At 49.2% G+C, this 18,755-nt stretch overlaps 1 protein-coding gene across 7 annotated transcripts; it reads right to left on the reverse strand.

Annotated features, from left to right (window-relative positions):
* Positions 1-5,034: 5,034 nt before the first annotated feature.
* Positions 5,035-17,543, reverse strand: DNAL4 (dynein axonemal light chain 4). Of its 7 annotated transcripts, none has more exons than XM_072656166.1 (5): positions 17,226-17,543; positions 9,961-10,025; positions 7,757-7,966; positions 7,265-7,348; positions 5,035-6,157 (listed from the first exon to the last, which is right to left on the reverse strand). In XM_072656166.1, exons 3-5 carry the CDS (start codon positions 7,820-7,822, stop codon positions 5,993-5,995), a joined length of 315 nt encoding a protein of 104 aa, XP_072512267.1. In that variant the 5' UTR covers positions 7,823-7,966; positions 9,961-10,025; positions 17,226-17,543; the 3' UTR covers positions 5,035-5,992. The 7 variants fall into 7 exon arrangements, with proteins under 7 accessions (XP_072512267.1, XP_072512265.1, XP_072512269.1 ...); XM_072656164.1 differs by having other exon boundaries at positions 7,757-7,963; positions 17,226-17,314; XM_072656168.1 differs by having other exon boundaries at positions 7,757-7,963; positions 9,961-10,022; positions 17,226-17,308.
* Positions 17,544-18,755: the final 1,212 nt, after the last annotated feature.

Consider the following 18,755-nt stretch of genomic DNA (forward strand, 5'->3'; position numbering starts at 1 on the left):
GCAAACCACTCCAGTATCTTTGCAAAGAAAACCTCCCATTTGGTCACAGAGAGTCAGACAAGACTGAAACATGTGAACAACAATAAAAATGCCAAGAGGCCATTCACCCTGTTTGTACCAGGGCCACCCAGATATTCAGTGGGACAGCCAGAACCAAAGCCAGTCCTCTTTCCTTAGGAAAGGCCCAAAGGGAGTGACTTCCCTTGGCCACAGGCCTGATGGACAACCTCTGGCATGGGTGGGAAGGCTGGTCAGGAAGCAAGAACCCAGGTTTGGACCCAGACCACAGAGATCCTGGGGCCAGCACTTCTGCTTAGCAGAGCCTGAGTTTCCTTCCAGGAAACACTCTGGAATAACCACTCCCTTTGCCCCAGGGAAGCTCTGGAGCTCTCTCTGGCCCCCACTTTCTTGGTGTTGGTGATGGAAGGACACTAGTTTTTCTGTCCCCTCCATCTTGTAAATAGACCTAAGTGACTTTCACTTCCTGGCTCTCCCTTCTTGAGATGCAATAGTTTCATAGCAACTGTCTCTAGGTGACATTTTCCAGTGTCCCAGATTCTGCCATCCTTCCCCCTCAAATAGGACTGGGGCCTCTCTAATCACTTTTTGGGGTTAACTGGGATTCACTGCCAAAGCCCCATGGAAGTTTCCAGGTCTCTTCATTTCACTGGGGCTATGTGGTCTTCAGACTGCTTAAGTTGGGCCCAAATGAATACTGCTGCCTCAAGGGCTGGCCTGTGGGAGAGGGAGGAGGCCTCCCTGCTTGGCCCTAGGCTGCAGAACTAGGAACAAGGGCGGGTAAGTTGCCAAGGATCAGTGAAAACTGACAAAGGAAAGACTGTCTTCACTATTCAAGATGATCCAGGGTCTAGGGTCAGCCTCAGGGTGTGGTGGACCACCCCAGCTGAAGGGGTCATTGAGGAGAGGTGGGACTCTGGTTCAAGTCTGAGCTGGCCTTGGGGAGGATATTTAAGTACCTTCCAACTGGGAGATCCTGTGATTCTGTATGACCAGTGATGGAGCCTTGGTGCTGCAAAAGAAGCTTTTGAATTGAATGGACAGCAATATGGAAGCAGATGTTAGTTGTGGGGGTGGAGCAGAGATCTCCTATTATTTCCAACTCAGAAAGGAGGAAATATGATGAGTACCAAGGGTGAAAGAGTCATGGACAAGAAGTTCATGTGAAAAAAACACCTCTTCCAAAAAAGACCTGGGGGTCCTAGTGGTCTTGCAGTTCAGGATTCCTCAGTGCTGTGATCTGGGAGCCCATAAAGCCAATTTGAGTTTGGGTGACATTTTTGGAGGGGTGCTGTCCCTGGAACCAGGTTGATGACAGCCTCATTGTCCTCTGTGCTAGCCAGACACATTTGGAGTGTCAAGTTCAGTTCTGGGAGGAGGAATAACCAGCTGGTGCAAATAGATTGGCCAACATGAGGAAGGGGTTAAGAGGCCATGCCATGTGGGGATCAGCTGCAGGAACTGGGAATGTCTAGCCTAGAGAACAGATGACTCAGGGACAAGACAGCCACAAGTACCTGAAGGGTTGTTACATGGAAGGGGGATTAGCCTTGTTTGTCTTGGCCCTGGAGTTGCAGAAAGATGGCTTTTTATTAAAAAAAATTTCCCTAAAAACAGGCCAGGGTTGCATAGTGGATAAAAAGTCTACATTTGATCCAGGAAGACCTGAATTCAAGTACTACTTATGATGCATTCTGGCTTTGTAACCCTGGGCAAGTCACTTAACTTCAGAGTTAGGTTGAAGAGAAGCTGCCAACTTGCCCTGGTAGAGGGCCTTTCCTCACCTGGGAGTTCCCTATACCAATACATTTATAGGTCTAGCCTCAACCCCTATCCCATCCCAAAGCATTACAGACTACCTCAGGAGGTGGCAGTGGGAGAAGGGATGACTGTTGACAGGTCTGCCTTAGAGGGCATGCTCATGATTTTTGGATCTCGGTCAAGCCTTGGTGAGTGCTGAGACCCCTCTCACCTTAGAGATTCTACAATCCCTTGACTTATCTGAGCCTTTCCCATCAATGTCAGCCAGGGTCTAAAAGTCCTGTTATAGCACTTCTTAAGAATGACCACACGGACTGAACAGCACTGAGGAGGCACCTTGGAACTTGGGGTCTCTGAACGTTTCCCTTTCTCAGAGATCAAAGCTTCCTAGTTCGCTCCCTCCTCCTGAGGGCTGTTGGCTTTGTGGGGACTGTGCTCTGGGATGGAGGGGGACCCGCCTTGTCTGCAGCCGAGTACAAAGCCACCCTTTTCGTGGTAGGGAGCAAAGAGCAGGTTCGCTGATGGCCTTCAACTCTCTCCTCTTCAAAGATGATATTATTCGCCCCAAGATTCCTGTTTTCAGGCAGTTGGGATGATGAATATGCGAGACAGAGAGCTTCAAAAGCTGGCAGCCCACCGATAGCCCTTCATTAGTGATTCCCTTCATTCTTATCCTGAGGGTAGAAATTCATTTCTTTCTGATCTGTTCGGAACACCTTGCTGCTCTTCTGGGCCAGGGAGGCCATCAATGAGGGGTGAGATCATTTGGACCCAGGCCCATGACTCATGTCCTCAGCTGAGCCTGGCTGACTCTTTCCGGGGTGACTCAGTCTCTGTACCCAGTGATACAAGGAGCCATTTTACACCAGGCATGCAGGTCTATGGCCTCAGCTGTGATTGATGGGAAAGTGGTCATTTTTTCCTCACCAGCTGACCACAGAGCATCTGGCACCAAGACCTGAGTTATCAGCTGCAGCTTCAGGGCCGTGGCCCCTAGTTCTAGGGAGCAGAGGTCCAAAGCTGGTGTGACCTCTGTTTTATCAAACAAAGGTAGGGCTTTGTCAGCTGAAATACCCAGCAGAAGCTCTGAAGACTAACTTAGAAAGTTGCAGGGGGGATACTCCAGCCCTCGCCCGAGTCACAGCACTGGCCTGACACTTGGAGTGTCTCTGCTACTTTTCCTCAGACTTCTTGTATCTCCCACTGGTAGGTCAGGGGCCTGTCATTAAGGGCAGGGATTTTGGGTCCTGGATCCCTTTGTGGTGAAGCCAGTGGACTCCTTCTCAGAATCATGTCAAGGGCACAAAATATATGGGATTACAAAGGAAACTAGCATATTTAAAAAGGCAAATTTGTAAACACTTGCCTTGGAGGGTACTGGGCCAGATGGGTCAGAGTTGACACAGCTGCTTAGTAATGACTGTCAGATAGAGACAGAAGTCAAATCACTTGGGTCAAGTACATCTGAGGCCAATACATTCATTGGGTGAATATCACCAGTTACTCCCCCACCTGACTCCGTAGGCCAATTGTACCTCACTGGGCACTGACAATTGGGAAGGGGAGGAGGGGCTTTTAGTCCAATTTTGCACTCAGAGCAGGGTTTTGAGTCCAGAAGACCTGGCAGATTCCACCTCAGATGCTTCCAGGCTGTGTGACCCTAGGCAAGCCACTTGATTTCTCAGGCTCAGTGTCATCTGCAAATGAGGATAGCGATAGCATCTACTTCATAGGGTTGTTGGGAGGTAGCAGATCAAGTGTTTTGCAATCTCTAGAAAGCTCTTTTGGGGGGTGGGAGAAGCAGGATTTTCTTCTTCTGCGGGTGTGGCGCTGGGCCTCTGCTTATTAAATAAATCAAGGCTGGCTCTGCCCCCCCCCCCTTTTCAGAAGCTGATCCTTATCTGATCACATGCACCAAGAATCTGACTGGTGGATCTGATTTCAGCCTGTCAGCTTCCTGGCCTCACAAGGATGGAGGCCCTGCAGAAGTCCCCTCCAATCTGGGGGAGGGTAGGTTGAACACTGATACCACAGGGGCCCGGGAGAAGGACCAGGCTCCTAAGTTCCCACCCAGAAGGAACTTTTGCAATGCATAGGATTGTTGTTCTAGAGCTGGGAGGGATGTTAGAATGTCTAGTCCAATCTCCTCATTTTACAGATGGGGAAACTGAGGCCCAGGGAAGAGAAATGACACTTCTTATGGTTATACAGGGAGCATCAATGATGGGATTTGAACCTGGAGCATCTGTCCTCTACTCCCTCTTGAATCCAATCCAACTCCACAAATGTATACCAAGTACCTAGTGTGTGTAACACCCCATGTTAGGAGCTTAGGGGGAGGCAGAGAGCAGTGAAACGTGGCTCCAGACTCAGGGAGGGTTCGGCTTAGTAAGAGAGCATAAGAGTAGAGACTTGTAGAATACAAACAGTGCTCCTGGAAAGCACAAAGGGGGCTGAGTTCACAGCAGGGAGCAAGTTTGTTTGAGGGGACCAGCAGGAGCTTCATGGAATATGTGGGATCTGGGTGGGTCCTGAGGGACACAGGGAAGATGTGGACTAGGGGACTGTTGTGGGGGGGGGGGGGGAACAGGGTGGGGGTAGCATTTTAGGCTGAGGATGTGATGTGAACAAAGCCAAAGAGGTGGGAGTTGGAGGGTTGGCGTGTGGACAGCATGTGGGCTGGTTTGTCTGAAGGGAAGGGTGTGGCGAGGGATGGGGTGGGACAAAGTCTGGCCAGCAGGGCCTTCACTATCTGGTGATAGTGGGCTATCTGGTCGGGTGGGCGATGGGTTGTCACTGAAGGGAGCTGGGCAGGGGAATGAGATGTCGGGAGCTGTGAGTACAGGATGGACTGCAGAAGGGTACTGTCCAGGCAGGGAGGCCTGATTGTCCAGGGGTCAGGGAAGACAGTGGTGGCTGTGGGAATGGAATGGGAGGAATGGTGAAGTCAAGAGAGGACATGGTGACTGACTGGATGTCACAGACGAAGCAGGAAGCAGCAAAGCTAACCTGGCAAGGCTTGGGATCGGGATGACAGGTGGAGCAGGGGAGGAGGAGGTACAAGGATGTCCCCCATTTCTGCCATGGATGCCCAAGCCCACCACAGTCAGGCTTTGTCCTTCTGCTGTGGTCCACCTTGAGCTATCCCAGCATGGGGGAAGTCTGATGGTCTCTCCACAGATGCCTCAATCTCCCTCAGACCCATCCCCCCCACAACATACACCTCATCCAACCTCAGGAGCATGAAGACTTCAATCTGTTTCTGGTAGCTTTTAATCATAAAAACCAAAAACATTCATATAAATAAAACTGTTGTGTAAAATACAGTTAGTTCTTCTTTCTAGTAAATCCCCTCTCCAACCCACACTCAAAAAGTCACATAGAAAACCCAAGACAGAGAAATAAGTAGTACAAATATACAGGGTCCCTGATGACTAAGTAGCGAGCAGCCTTGAGGGCCCCTGCAGTCGCTGACACCCCTAAGCCTGGTGCCCCCCCCAGGACTCGGGAGGGTTTCCAGCCCCCCTGCCAGTGGCTACGGGGGGGTAAAAAGGTGGGAACTGGCCTCATAGAGGGAGGCGAAGAGGGTAAGAGCAGGGAAAGGCCCTGTAGAGGGGACGGCTGCTTCTGCTGTCAGTCTAGTTAAGATGCAGTGGGTGAGTAAACTAGGAGGTCAAGTGGGGAGGTCCTACTATTTCCCCCACTTCTTGGGGAGACAAGAAAGGGCAGTAATCATTTGTCCCCCTAGGAGAGGTTCGGTCTTTTAGCCACTTGAATCTGGACAGCGAAGAGGAGGAAGGAAGGGCTCCTCCCTTGTGATGCCCAGCAGGCAGGGTGGCCTTTTGAAAGGCTGTGGGAAGGGAAGCTCTGAGAAGCCCTGGGCAGCCCTGGGCTCTCCCCCCTCCCCAACTGGCTCAGGCTCTGACCTGGGGGATCTTCCCAAGAGGAAAGCCTCCCTTCCCCAACTGCCCCAGAGCCTGTCTCTTGGAGTGAGAAGGAAGACACAAGGACACCCACATACACATGAGCACATGCACACAGGTGCCTGGGCACATGTGAACAAACACACACACACACATACACACACACATATACACACACACAGAAAAAAGAAGACCCCACATGTCCCTTCTGAAGCCAGGGCCTGCCTGAGGCTGCCCTACCCGGTTGAAAGCCATGGGACAGGATGGGATGTGGGGGTGCAGGGCCTGTGTCAGGAGCACTTCCAGACGCACACAGCCAGCGTGCCCCCAAAGTACAGGTAGAGCAGATTCTTCACCTCGTGGGTGATCTCAAAGCCGAAGCCTTCGCCAATCACCACGTGCCAGGAGGAGCCAAACTTCTTGTCCATGGTCTCTTTGATCATTTTGGCAGCGCTCTGCAAAGGACAAGGCCAGGGGTGCATCATGGGAAGGGCTGAGGCCAACAGTTCTCAGCTTTTTCAGAGGGTGAGATGGGCTGGGGGTCAATGGGGTCACCTCAGAAATTCAGGAGGGCTCCCACTCACAGCCTGGCTTGTAACTTACTGAGGACTTTCCTTCAAAACACCCTATGAGATCCCTAGGACAAGCATGCCTAGCCCCATTTTACAGGTGAAGAAAGTGAGTCTCAGAAAAGGGGAACAGTTTGCCCAAGGTTGCAGGACCAGAGAGTGGAGGACCTGGGGCTCCAGTTTCAGTTGGTTTGACTCCAAGTCCAGCAAGTTTGCCTGCTAGGCCTACCACCTATAGGACAGGAGTCCTGGGTTGGAATCTGTCGTCTGGAGCTTAGGAGCAAGCCCCTTCAACTGCCTCATCTAGCCAATAGGGGCTGGTACATGGCAGGGACCAGAAAGCACCACTAGAATGGAGGCCCTCTGTGATGGTGATGCTGCTCGGCAGCTCTTGGCAGGAGGCAGGTACAACCCTAGTCCTGTAGGAGAATTCTGTTGACTGCTGCTCAGGCCCATCATCTGTCATGCATAGAGGAGGGACTGATGTTTCCCAATCCCATGTTCCCAGGGGGCTTCAGCAGGAAAGGCTGAAGTCAATGGGACACTGACCCTGCCTGCACACGGACAAGGTTAACAAGCTTTTTCTCCCTGGGATCTTTCCCTTCAAAGTGCCCTCCCACCCATGGGCTTGTGGTCCTAGTCCCCAAACCTTTTCCAACTTCCCTCCTGACAACGAAGGGACACTGGCTACCACTTGGGAATCTTTCCTCAGCCTCCTCTGGCCCTTAAGGCCAGACCAGGGACACAGGAGCCACAGTCACCATTGTCTCCTGGGACTGGCATTGGTAAAGGCATTGCTGAGCTCACCTGGACTTCCCTCAGAAGAGCCTGGGCTCCACAAAACATCTCAGAAAGAACCTCTCTCCTTTCCCACATCATCCTTCCCCCAGAATAGGCTGTTCTTGAGCTAGGCCATGGGGGCCCTGCCTCCACTCGCTCGCTTGCTCACAGGAGCCAGCTTCATCGTCATGTGGGCCCTGCAGTGACTGGTACCTCGTTATTGTTGGAGTACTTCTCACAGGCAGTGACACATAACTCCATGGTCTCCACTCTCATCTCTTCTGGCATGTCTGAGTGCTGGGGAAGGAGGGAAGGACAGAGAGAGAAAGCTCAGCACAAGACGTGGCAAGGCCAAGCCAGGGCTGATCTGTTACTGAGCTCTAGAAGGCTGGTTTGTCAGTTGGGGAGAGGCCCCAAAGTTTGTACACAGAGATGATGCAAGTGTCCCAAGATCAGCAGGGCAGGCATTTGCCATGATGGAGAAGCTGAGGTACAGATGCCAAAGCCAGTACCCAGCCCAAGCTAGAATTCTTGCTCATGTTGGTATCACTAGCAGGTTGTATCAACCTCAGAGCACACCTGCATCATACATCAGAACTGAAGAAAGACACAGCTCTGAGGAGGATCCCTAGAGATTGTTTCTGAAAGGGCCCTTCCCCAAGGCTGCCTTTTGAGTATCTTTTCTCATTCCCTGCTAGAACTTACTCTGACCAGAGGAAAGGTTTGTAGCCTCTTATAATCTGCGTCATCCTTCTTCCCTTCTTCTCCCATGATCCTTCCACTGTGAGCAGCTGGGAAAAGAGGAGTGCTCCTGGGGAGGTGCTAATGGTAACAATTACGGTGAGCCAGGAAGGCTAAGGAGGCAGGCCCAGCTGTCTCAGAGGCAGTAGAAAATGCTCCCCCCAGGGGATACTGCTGAAAACAGGAAAAACCAGAACAAAGAAAGTTGATTTTAAACCACAAATCACAAATTGGAAAGGTCACAGAAACTATCTGATCTCCCCACCCCCGTTTTAACGCCTCCACTGTCCCTTCCCAAATGGCCAGCTTGTCTGCAGATTGGAGGATGAGTCAACAGGAGACACTCAGACCTGAGGAAGAACACACCGATAGGATGCTGCGAGCCCATGCTTTTCCAAGGGAGACAGATCTTGACCATATGGCCAACAATACTCTAAGCATAGTCTAGGTGATGATATTAGACAATTCATGGAGTAACAAGTAACAAACAAGCAGGGGTCGACAGCCTACAAAGTGCGGGGCACCGTGACTGCTAGGAGATGTGGCTGTAATTCATGCTTGCAGAGCTCTTGAGCAGGAAGAGCAGTAGCTAAGCAGACTCTCCCCCTTCTAAGCAATGAGAGTGCTGAAGTTCAACTGACCCATCAGCAAATTCTTTAGAGCTCCCTCAGAGGCTTCATATTTACTCTGGTCTAGGTGAGCTAAGGAGAGTAGAAGTGTGGGTGCTCAGTCTGGCTTCACTGTGTGTGTGTCTAAGTTTACCCTCTGTTTCTTCGTTAGTCAAGTGAGGATAACACCTGCCCCGAAAACTTCAAGATAAGGGTGAAATGAAACAATGTATGTGAAAACATTTGGACAATTTTTAAACACTACATACATGGACTACCAGGTAGCAAGAGACCTGAGTTCTAGTCCCAGCCCTGTCACTGATCCAACGGGGGACCCTGGGAAAGTCACTTCCCTTGCCTGGAACTCATTTTTCTCGTCCATCAGAGAGGAAGCTTGACTATGTGCCTTTGGGAGTCTCTTCTAACTCTAACGCTGTCCTCAATTCCATGGCTCTGATGCCCATCGCTATGGGCTTTTTACAATAATCCCTGATAAGCTGACACATCCATGGCACTTTCTATTCCATCCATCCCATCACTATCCTCACCTTCACCGCTACATTCCTTGAAAAGGTTTTCTATACTGGAATTCTCCACTTGCTCCCCTCTCACTCCCTCTCCAATGTTTCACCACCTGGTATTATCCCCCAATACTCCACTGAAGCGCCTACCTCCCTCAAAAGTTATCAATGATTTCCCCGTCATCAGACCCAATGGTTGGCCCTTTTCAGGATCCATCTTCCTTGATCTCTGCAGAATTGCCCTGTTGACCACCTCCTGCTTCTAAATGACCTCTTCTCCTCTCCTCATTCACTCAGTAAACACATTCTTAGAATCTAACCCTGTGTCTGTATCAGATCCTTCTACTTCTCCAAAAGCATCTTCTCTACTTCCTCAGCTGGCTCCTTCTCTTCTCCCCAGCCCATTCCTATGTCTTCTTCTCTGTTCTCTATACACTCTCCTTTGGCTTCAATGACCATCACTATGCAAATAACCTCTCAAGCTCTAGCCTTTCTGAGCACTGGACTTAAATTCCTGTCTACAGATGGTACTTCAGACTTAACATGTCCAAAACACAGTTATTCCTCCTCATGGTGTCACCATTTCTGCCTGGGGTACAGCTATTTGCTGTCTCTCTCCCACATGAATCCTCAATGTTCTCTCTGTCACCTTTCCCAGTCATTTAGCTACCAACACCAGCCAATTCTTCCTGCCCAATGTTTCCAGCATTCTTTGCTGGATTCTCAATTCCAACTAGCCTCATATTTCCACCCAGCTGGACCAAGGTAACAGCCTTCTAGGAGATCTCTCTGCATCCAGTCTTTCCCTTCCAATCCAGCTTTCATTTGGCTTTGAAACTATCGAAACTATCTGCATGCGTCTTATCATACCACTCTGTTCCAGTGACACTTTACTGCTTTCTAAGGTTCAAGGTCTTCTGGTCAGTATTCCAAGCCTTTGGAACACTGGTACCCCTTGTCTCTATAGTCTTGCAGGGTCACATGCTCCCTCGATGCTCCAGGCAAGCTGGAGCACTTTTTATCCTTGGACACCACTTACACTTTCCTATTTGGGAGGTTTCGTTCACGTTGGTCCCTCTCCTCTCCTCTTCTCTTCTTTACCTGCTGATTTAAAAAAAAGTCACCTCATTTACTTCAAGAAACCTTTCTTAATCCTTCATCAATAGCAGTCTTTCCTCTTAGACCTTCCATAGCACATTGTGTTGTGACTCTATAATGCTTGTGTGTGTTGTACTGTATAGTCAAGTCAGGGAGATTCGGGTTCAAGTCCAGTTTCAGACACTTGGCAGCTGTGTGACCCTGGGTAGGGCAATTGATCTCTCTGTGCTTCCATTTCTTCAGCTATAAGATGATGAAGCTGAACATGGTGGCCTTTATGGTTCTCTTCCCATTCTGGGATCCAGGGTGCTGCCAATTCTTCCACTTTGGACATTCCTCCCTCTATGCAGTCTGTAATCCCTTTGTAACTAAGCAGACAGTCCTTGAAGCCTGTCCAGTTGATGTCAGAGTTTGTAGTCTGTGAGCATAATGTTTAAGACCCCAGCATCATCTCCCCTTCCCCCAATGAGGCATCGTGTGAGGTCTCTAGGGAAGGATATTTGTCTATCCCTACTAGACTGAGAGCCAATCAAAACTTTTTTCTTCCCCAAGTAAGACTTACCATAGTCCTACCCACAGTAGGTATTTGTTAGAGAACCTCTGACTTCTAGTTGGTAACTGACTCCTCAACTCTGAGAGGCCTCAACCATTCTCACTTTACTCCCTTGGAGACTCATCCTCTGTGCTCTCCTCCCCCATTAGAAGAGAAGCTTCTTGAGGACAGGAACTGTCTTGTTTGTTTGTATTTGCATCCCCAGTACTTTGCATATAGACTTAATTCTCTTTCTCTGTCTCTCCTTCCTCTGTCTCTCTTCCCCTTCTCCCTTCCTCCCATTCTATGAAAAGTGGCTGAAGTGGCACAGCTTTCTCATCAGGAAGGATACACTTGGGTGGTGTCCCACAGTGATCTTGCACAATGACTACACAAGACAAAGGGTCGACTAAGTTGCTTCAGAAGGGAGACTCCAGGCAGGGAGCTGATTAAATCATCCCGTCTCCTCTCTGATGCCTGCTGACTTCCCACGCTGCTTCCTCACCGATGTTAGATGCCCAACAAAGGAGACCCAATGGCTGGCTCAGGTGAGTGGCCCAGGCTGTGGTGGGGAGCCTGGCACAAGGAATAAGGCTGGTTCTCTTGCCTCCCCCACCCTGTGAACTTTTAGTCCCTGGGCCATGCATGTTCAGGGCTAGGTCTTCTGGATGAAGACAGTTGCCTGTTGCTTGCTACACACAAGGCTGGCAATTCCTCAAGTAAAACCTCACTTGACTTTGGCTCAGGATTCTCATCTCACCAAGGCCTTTCTCCTCCCTCACACTAAACCACACCTTCAGTGTCACGGCATCTCTTTGCTCTTTACTTCTACCTTCCCTTCATTAATGAAGTCTCAATCCAAGACTGAAGTCAGGGTTGGAAGCTTGATGACATTCCTAAAAGGCTCAGGGTCATCCAGACATCTAGGTACCAGATAGACAGAGGAAATGTCCTAAGAAGGCATTTCAAAGATGGCAGCCTGCTGCTCTTTGTTCTAATAACTCCCTTCGTATATGTCAAAATGTTGATCTCACCACTCTAGGAAGTACAAGGTCCTACTATTATCATCTCCTTCTTAAAGACAAGGAAACTACAGGTCAGAGACATTAAGGGACTTGCCCAAGGTCACACAGCTGTAAAGTGGCCCAACTGAGACTCAGTTGTTGAAGTTCCTAAACTCTAGTTTCTTTATTTCTTTTTAAAATGGGGTCAGTGAACTTTCTCGACCTCACTCACAGGGTGGCTGTGAAGAAAGCACTTTGTTAAACTCATTAAAGTGTTGTCAAAATGTCAATTATGCTGATGATTGACTAAATGACCTTGGGCAGTTCACAACTTCTCTGAACCTCAGTTTCTTCATCTGTAAAATGGGAATGTTGTGTTTATGTCTACTCACATTGGTGGTGTGGAGAGCACTTTTTACACTGTAAAGCACCATATAAGAGGATTACACTATGATAAGATGGCTAGCATTCACGATTTTCTTTCATTCTTACTCAAAGATTTAACTTAGTTTAAAAAAATTTCCAATAAAAATAAACGAAGGCATCTCACATGGCACCAAGGTGAGAAAACTAACTCTTCAGAGCCCTTTGGGTCCTTATGTGTAACTAGTTCTTAATAACCTTATTCATCTTCCATGCCAATAAACATGAGCTGAGGGGGCAAGAAAGGAATCAGGTCAAGCTTAAAAGAAAGCATTTTAATAATTTAAAATGCAGCTGTAGTCCTAATCCTGATTACTTCAGGCTACCTCTGAGAGCCAGCTTCGACAAAATCCATTACTGTCCTTGAAAAGCAAGCCACGATGGTCTTCATCTCCTCTCCTTTTGATTGGTCTCACTGACAGTCTGCCCAGGAGCGCTTTCCAACAACCTTGACAGTCAATGCACAATACAAAGGCTTCTCCTAGGCAACAGGAGCCCAGGAGATCAGACTCTCTCTCTCTCTGTACACGTCCCAGACATTTCAAAATGAGACCCAGCTCTTGTGATTCATAGCCAAGCTTAAGTCACCACTTAAGAGTTTTGTCTCAGAGAAACCCTGGGAAGACCATTACAAACCAGAATTGTTACAGGAACTAGAAGGGACCTTGAACATACAAATATTCATTATAAGCAAACAGATTTAAAGGGCATTTATTAAGTACCTAGGGTGGGCAGAGCACACAGATCATCCAGTCCAATGCCTTCATTGTACAGAAGAGAGATTTGAGACTTGGGTATGGTGAGTACTTAGTTATTCAAGGAGCCAGCAGAGGACATAAGAATGAGCAGTTTCCAGAGCTTTGGGTTGCCCAGCTCTGGATATTTCTAACACTACACTTCCTTCTCATGCACAGTCATGTTTATATGGCAGCCAGAAATGAAATGTTTCTATTTCAGAAGAGTCCTGTCCCCAATCCTCTCAACTCTATTGACCATTCTTAACCAGGAGAAGACTTAGACACTTAGAAGCTCTCTGGCAAACACTGGTGGGGCAGGATGGAAGGCTGCAAGTCCCCTTTCCCATACCCAACCATTTACTCAGTCGTGTGCAGAACTCCCTCCCCAAGAAGGGGACTACAAAGAAGTGTAGATACACATACAGCATATACCCTCCTTCCCCCCTCCCCAGGAACTGCTAATCCAGTCATTATAGAATAAGCTACCGACAAGACTGGCCCAGGTCTATGTCCATTTCTGTCCATCTCCTTTGAGTCACATATTATTATGCTCATACCCACAATTCCTCCTCTGGTCAGCCACCTCTGGTCTAGACCAACCCACTCATTTTACAGATGGAGTGAAGTGACAGACCATTTGAACGTGGCTTTTCGTACTCCAGACCCAACACTCTTTCCACTGAGTTAGACCAGACTTCCTACCGAAGTGCAGACTGGACTGGAGGACATCTGTAATTTCTCCTGACTCTAGAATTCTGAGGGGTGAGGAAGTTTCCACCCTCATTTTAACTGGTCTCCTTTCCTAGCCAAATGGAGCTGCTCCTCCTTGGCTCCCAGTCTTATCCTGCCCTGTGCTGCCCCTCACTGCTGTTCCCACTGAGGATGGCATGCAGTGTCCTCCATCTCCTTTTATTTACTGGGCACTGGATATGTGGAGGGCCCTGTCCTACTGAAGCCAAGTGACACAAAGATCCTAAACTCATAGGAGTACAAGGGACCTTAGAAGTTATCTGGCCCATGCCCTCTCTTATAGATGAGGAAACTGAGGGGCAAAAGTTTGAGTGAATTGCCCGAGCTTTCGGAGCAGCTGCAATGGAGAGAGCTACATCTCCTAACTCTTCCTACTGTGGCATATTACAAGGAGAAGGCAGTCTTCCCACAACCTCCTCTTAGAGTTATTTGTATACACAAGTCACAAATGACTAGAATACAAGAGAGAAAGTGACTAAGTGAACTTGATTAAGAATCAAGTCCCACAGGAAAAGTATGAGCAAAAAGTGCAATGAGAATTCGGAGGGAGAGATCACTTCATATCAGTGGCATTTCAGCTGAGTCTTGTCAAATGGGAAGGAGTTTCATAGGAAAAGTGGGGAGGGAGAACATTCTACATGGAGATATCAGTTTGAGCAAAGCAGAAAAGCATAGGGCATGTTAGCGGAGTGAAAGTTGTTCCATTTGGTCCAACCCTTCTATGTGTGTGTAACTGGAATAGTAGAAGATCATGGTGGAAAGTCAGACAGTACTTTGGGGCTTTTTTAATAGGCAATGGGGAGTCCTCAAAGACTTCTGGGTAGAGAAGTAACATAATCAGAGCTGTGTTTGGGGAAGATTCCACAAAGATATGTAGGACAGATTATAGGCAAAGAGAACAGTTAGTTTGACAATGGAGCCAAGACGGGATGAGGGCCTGTTTTCAGATGATGGTGGTGAGGTAAAAAGGACATCATGGGGGAAGGGGTTTCCTTTTCAGATACGGATTGGACCAGCTGATTTCTGAGATCCCTTCCAACTCTGGTATTTTCTGGCCTCATCTCACATCATGCCTTTGTTCAGGCTACTTTGTTCAACTAAATGGAATTGATTACTATTCTTTTCTCATCTTGCTTCTCCAGCCTTAGTGTATGATGAGTATCTATGATATTCCCCGTGTAAGGAATGGCAATCTCTCTCCTTATGTTTACCAGGGCATACAACAAGTGTACAGATAGAAGTACTTGAAAAATAAATACAGAGTAAATGGGAGATACCGAGAACTTGGTAAATTAGGATCACAGTTGGAAGGACCTTACAGGCCACTGAGTTCAGCTCCCTCATTTTACATATGAGGAAACTGAGGCACAGAGAAGTTAAGAGACTTGCTCAGAATCACAAAGCTAATAAGTACCTGGGGTAGGATTTTGAACCCAGATCTTGCTAACTTCAAATTCAGCATTCTCTCTACTATTTCACCTGCTTGTTGAGCCTCAAAAGTTATTAGGAATTATTATTATTAGGGAAAGTTATTAGAGGCTGGAGAACATTTCAGCTAAAGGGGACAGGTTGTACAGTCACGGAAACAGGAGGAGGGGGTGGTGGAATGTTGTGTATGGGAAAACAGTTAAGTAGGCCAGTTTGGCTGAAACAGTATGTGAGGGGGAGTGATGTGTAATCTGCTGGAAAGAGAGGCTGGAGTCAGACTGTGAAAGGCTTTAAATGCCAAACAGAGGAGTTTGCATTTTATTCTTCAAGTAATAGGGAATCTTCTTGAGCAGGAATTGAGAACAGTGTTTAAGGAATATCAATTTGGCAGCTCCCAAGAGGATGGACTGGAAGGGGCAGAGACTGTATACAAAGAGACCAATTTTGCTCTGGCAAAAGTCTAGGAGAGAAGGGAACGGAAGGAAGGTGGTTGTGGTATGAAAGGAGAGAAGGGGATAGGTGCCGGAGAGGTGATGGATTGGATATGGAGGGTAATCAGAGTGAAGTCATATCCTCAAGGCTTTGGAGGTGGGTCACTGGAAGACTGGAGGCATATCCAGTAGGAATAGGGGGAAATAAACAAGTTCCATTTTGAACATACTTACATGACAGGTAGAGATTCTGGCCTAGTACTTAGGAGAAAAATGAGGGCTGGGTATGTAGATCAGAGAGTCATCTGCATAGAGATGATTGCTGAACCCACAGAGACTGGGAGAAAGCATCAAGAGAGCCATTGCAGGGGAGAGGGAGGGAAGGAGTGGGAGAGTAAGAGAAGAAGGAAGGGGGGGAAGAGAGAGAGAGAAAGAAAGAGAGACAGAGAGAGAGACAGAGAGAGAGAGAGGAGCGAGACAGACAGACAGAGAGAGTGAGAGAGGAGGGCCTAAGACAGTGCCCTAGGAGCATCCACAGATAACCAAAGCACTATCACAGAAACTCACAAAGCAAAGAGTATCCAGAAAGAAGAGTTGGTTAACAGTGTCAAAAGCTACAAAGCGGTCAAGATGAGGAATGAAAAAAGCCATTGGACTTAGCATCACAGAGGGGCACTGGAGGGGCAGTTTCAGACAAGAAGACTGGAAAGAAGCCAGCCAGATTGCAAGGGGTTGAGAAATGAATGGGTATTCGAAAAAAGACAGCAAAATGAAAGCAATTTTGAGTTGGAGGGAGGTGGAAGCAAAGTGGAGAAAGTAGAAGCAATATGAGGGAAAGTGGAAATAGTGGTGCCTGAGGAGTGGAAGCCAAGCTTGCAAGGTTGTGAAAGGAGAGAAAAAGGCATTAAAGGATAATAGTTGTAGGGGAGGGGAGGTTCAAGTGAAGGTCCAGTATTTTTAAGAGGCTGACAGGAGAGGATGAGTCTGCAGGCAGAAGGAAGAAGACACTGGATAAGAGAGAATAAAAATTAGGGAGAGAAAAGGAAGGGCCAAGTTGTTGGTGAAACGAGAGAGGTCGAAGGCACGAGAGGGGCTGGACCCAGACAAAAGAAGGGTCCTCTGGAGTAAAGCAGGAGGGAATACAGGATGATATGGCTGGGAAATGAAGTGTGGGACTGGGCAGAGGAGTTTGTTGGACGAAATGAATTAGGAAAAAGTCAGAAAGGGGGCATTTTGGGGGAAGGAACCTAAGTAGGATTTTGGACTTACAGAGTCTTAGGGTCGTAGATCTGGAGCAGGAACAGATCTAGAAAGCCAGCGAAGGCAACCCCCTCCTTTTACAGATGAGGAAACTGAGGCACTGGGTGGTGAAGAGGCTTCCCCAGGGTTACACAAGGGAGTCTCCCAGCCAGGGTTTGAATTTAGGTCACAGATCTGGGTATGGAAGGGCTATGGGGGACTTCTACTCCAACCCCCTCCTTTTACAGACGAGGAAATTGAGGCACAGAGTGGGGAAAGGGCTTCGCTGTGGGTAAGCGGCCCAGACGGGTCGGAATCCCGTTCACGGATCTGGGGACACAAGGGGCCTCAGGGGCGGGTCCTAAGTTTTACAGACAGGTAAACTGAGGCTCACGGGGGGGGGCAGCGCCTGGCCGGGGCGGGTCAGCCCGGCAGCCGCAGGTGCGGAGGGTCCCCCGCCGCCCGCGCCCAGGGCTAAGGGTCGGCGGGAGCCGGGCAGGCAGCCGGGGCCTGCAAGCAGAGGCCGCGCGGCTCCGGGGGCTCCCGGGGCTCCGAGGCTCCGAGGCTGGCGTCGCGCAGGCCCGGGGCGGGGGCCGGCCTCGGCCTCAGGGACGGACACGGCCGCGGGGCGCCCTCCCCCAGCCCCCCGGGGCCGCCCTCACCTGCTCCCGCCGCCGGAGCCCCAGCGCCACCGAAGCCGCCGCCTCCCTGGCGTTGTCAAGGAGGGAAACAAAATTGTCTTAGCAACCGGTGCCGGAAGTCCCGCCCTAAAGAGGATCTTCGGCAGAGGCCTGAAGGATGATTAGTGCCGGGCCCTGTCAATCAGAAGGATGGGGCCTTGACTTAGAAGGCCGAAGCTCGGAAGAGAGGAAAGGGGCGGGACTTCTCTTAGAGCTGCCTGGGGCGCGCCTGATCAGCTGGGCGGTCAATCTCCAACTTCGTCCGCTAACTTCAACGGCCCTTTGTTCAGCGCATTCAGTGCGCAGGCGCGGCCCGTATCCTGGCCTCAGGGAGAGTACAGGCTGAAGGGGCAAAGACCTAGAAGGGGTTACTTGGAAAGGTCCCTGAACCTGGACTTTTACAAGGGTTTGGTTTCAAATCCTCGCTTTCCCATGTGCTAGCTCTGCGGCTCTTTGCAAGTCACTTCACCTCTGTAAAAAAGGGTCCCCCAAAGTCCCGGCTTCCTTCCATGGGTGAAGGGGGCTCCCAGCCATTGGAACACCGCGGCATGGACAGCTCGTGCCTTTGTTCCTCAGACGGCCAGCATGGGACCTCCTGGAGGGAGACTCAAGGGGAGGCGCGGCCAACACCTGCCCGGGGAGCGGGAGGATTCCTAGGCGATCACCTGGAGCCCAGCACCGTCGGAGCTCCTTCCGTGGTCCCTGCGCTGCAGCCCTGCTCGGGGGCTAGTCCTGGCCCCGCTTCTCCTCTGTCTCTGGATTTCTTGGCATTGTAGTTGGGGAGGAGACGAGGCTCCATCCTTGGCCTCTTCTAGCTTCTCTTTGATGGTGGAGGACGTCTTGGGAGGTGGATGAGTGCAGAGGGGCTGTTCTTGTAAGTTACACACACGCAGACTGCGCATGTCAGGCTGGTTTTCATTCACATGGTTTTCAGGTAGCGATTAATATATGTAACAATGTATATTATATATAACAATATACTAACATGGTTATATTATATTTATATATGATATATTAATATAATGTAATATACATTAACATATATAACAATTCTAGGGGAACAGCTAGGTAACACATCGGACAAAGCCAGTCAGGAAGACTCCTCTTCCTGAGTTCAAATCTGGCCTCAGACACTTACTAGCTGTGTGACCCGGGAAAAGTTATTTAATCCTGTTTGCCTCAACTTCCTCATCTATAAAATGAACTGGAGAATAAGATGGTGAACCACTCAAGGGTCTTTGCCAAGAAAACTCCAAATGGGATTATGAAGAGTTGGATGGGGGAGCCAAGATGGCGGAGTAGAAAGACACACATAGGCTAGCTCCGAACCCACAGCCCATAAAATACCTGTAAAGAAGAACTCCCAACAAATTCTGGAGCAGCAGAAGCCACAGAACATTGGAGCGAGGGAGATTTCTGTTCTGGAGAGACCTGCAAACCTCTCGCAAAAGGTCCTTTGTGCTGCGGACTGGGCGCCGGGACTGGGAGCTGAGTACAGCCCTGCTGTGGCCG

Source organism: Notamacropus eugenii, chromosome 3, assembly GCF_028372415.1.
Source record: "Notamacropus eugenii isolate mMacEug1 chromosome 3, mMacEug1.pri_v2, whole genome shotgun sequence".
Lineage (NCBI taxonomy): Eukaryota > Metazoa > Chordata > Mammalia > Diprotodontia > Macropodidae > Notamacropus > Notamacropus eugenii.

Coding starts and splice junctions, on each gene's coding strand:
- DNAL4 (XM_072656166.1), bottom strand. CDS start 7,822: ATGGGAGAAGAAGGGAAGAAGGATGACGCAGATTATAAGAGGCTACAA. Junction 7,349..7,756: donor AAACCTTTCCTCTGGTCAGA/GTAAGTTCTAGC, acceptor CTCCTTCCCCAG/CACTCAGACATGCCAGAAGA. Junction 6,158..7,264: donor AGTACTCCAACAATAACGAG/GTACCAGTCACT, acceptor TGTCCTTTGCAG/AGCGCTGCCAAAATGATCAA.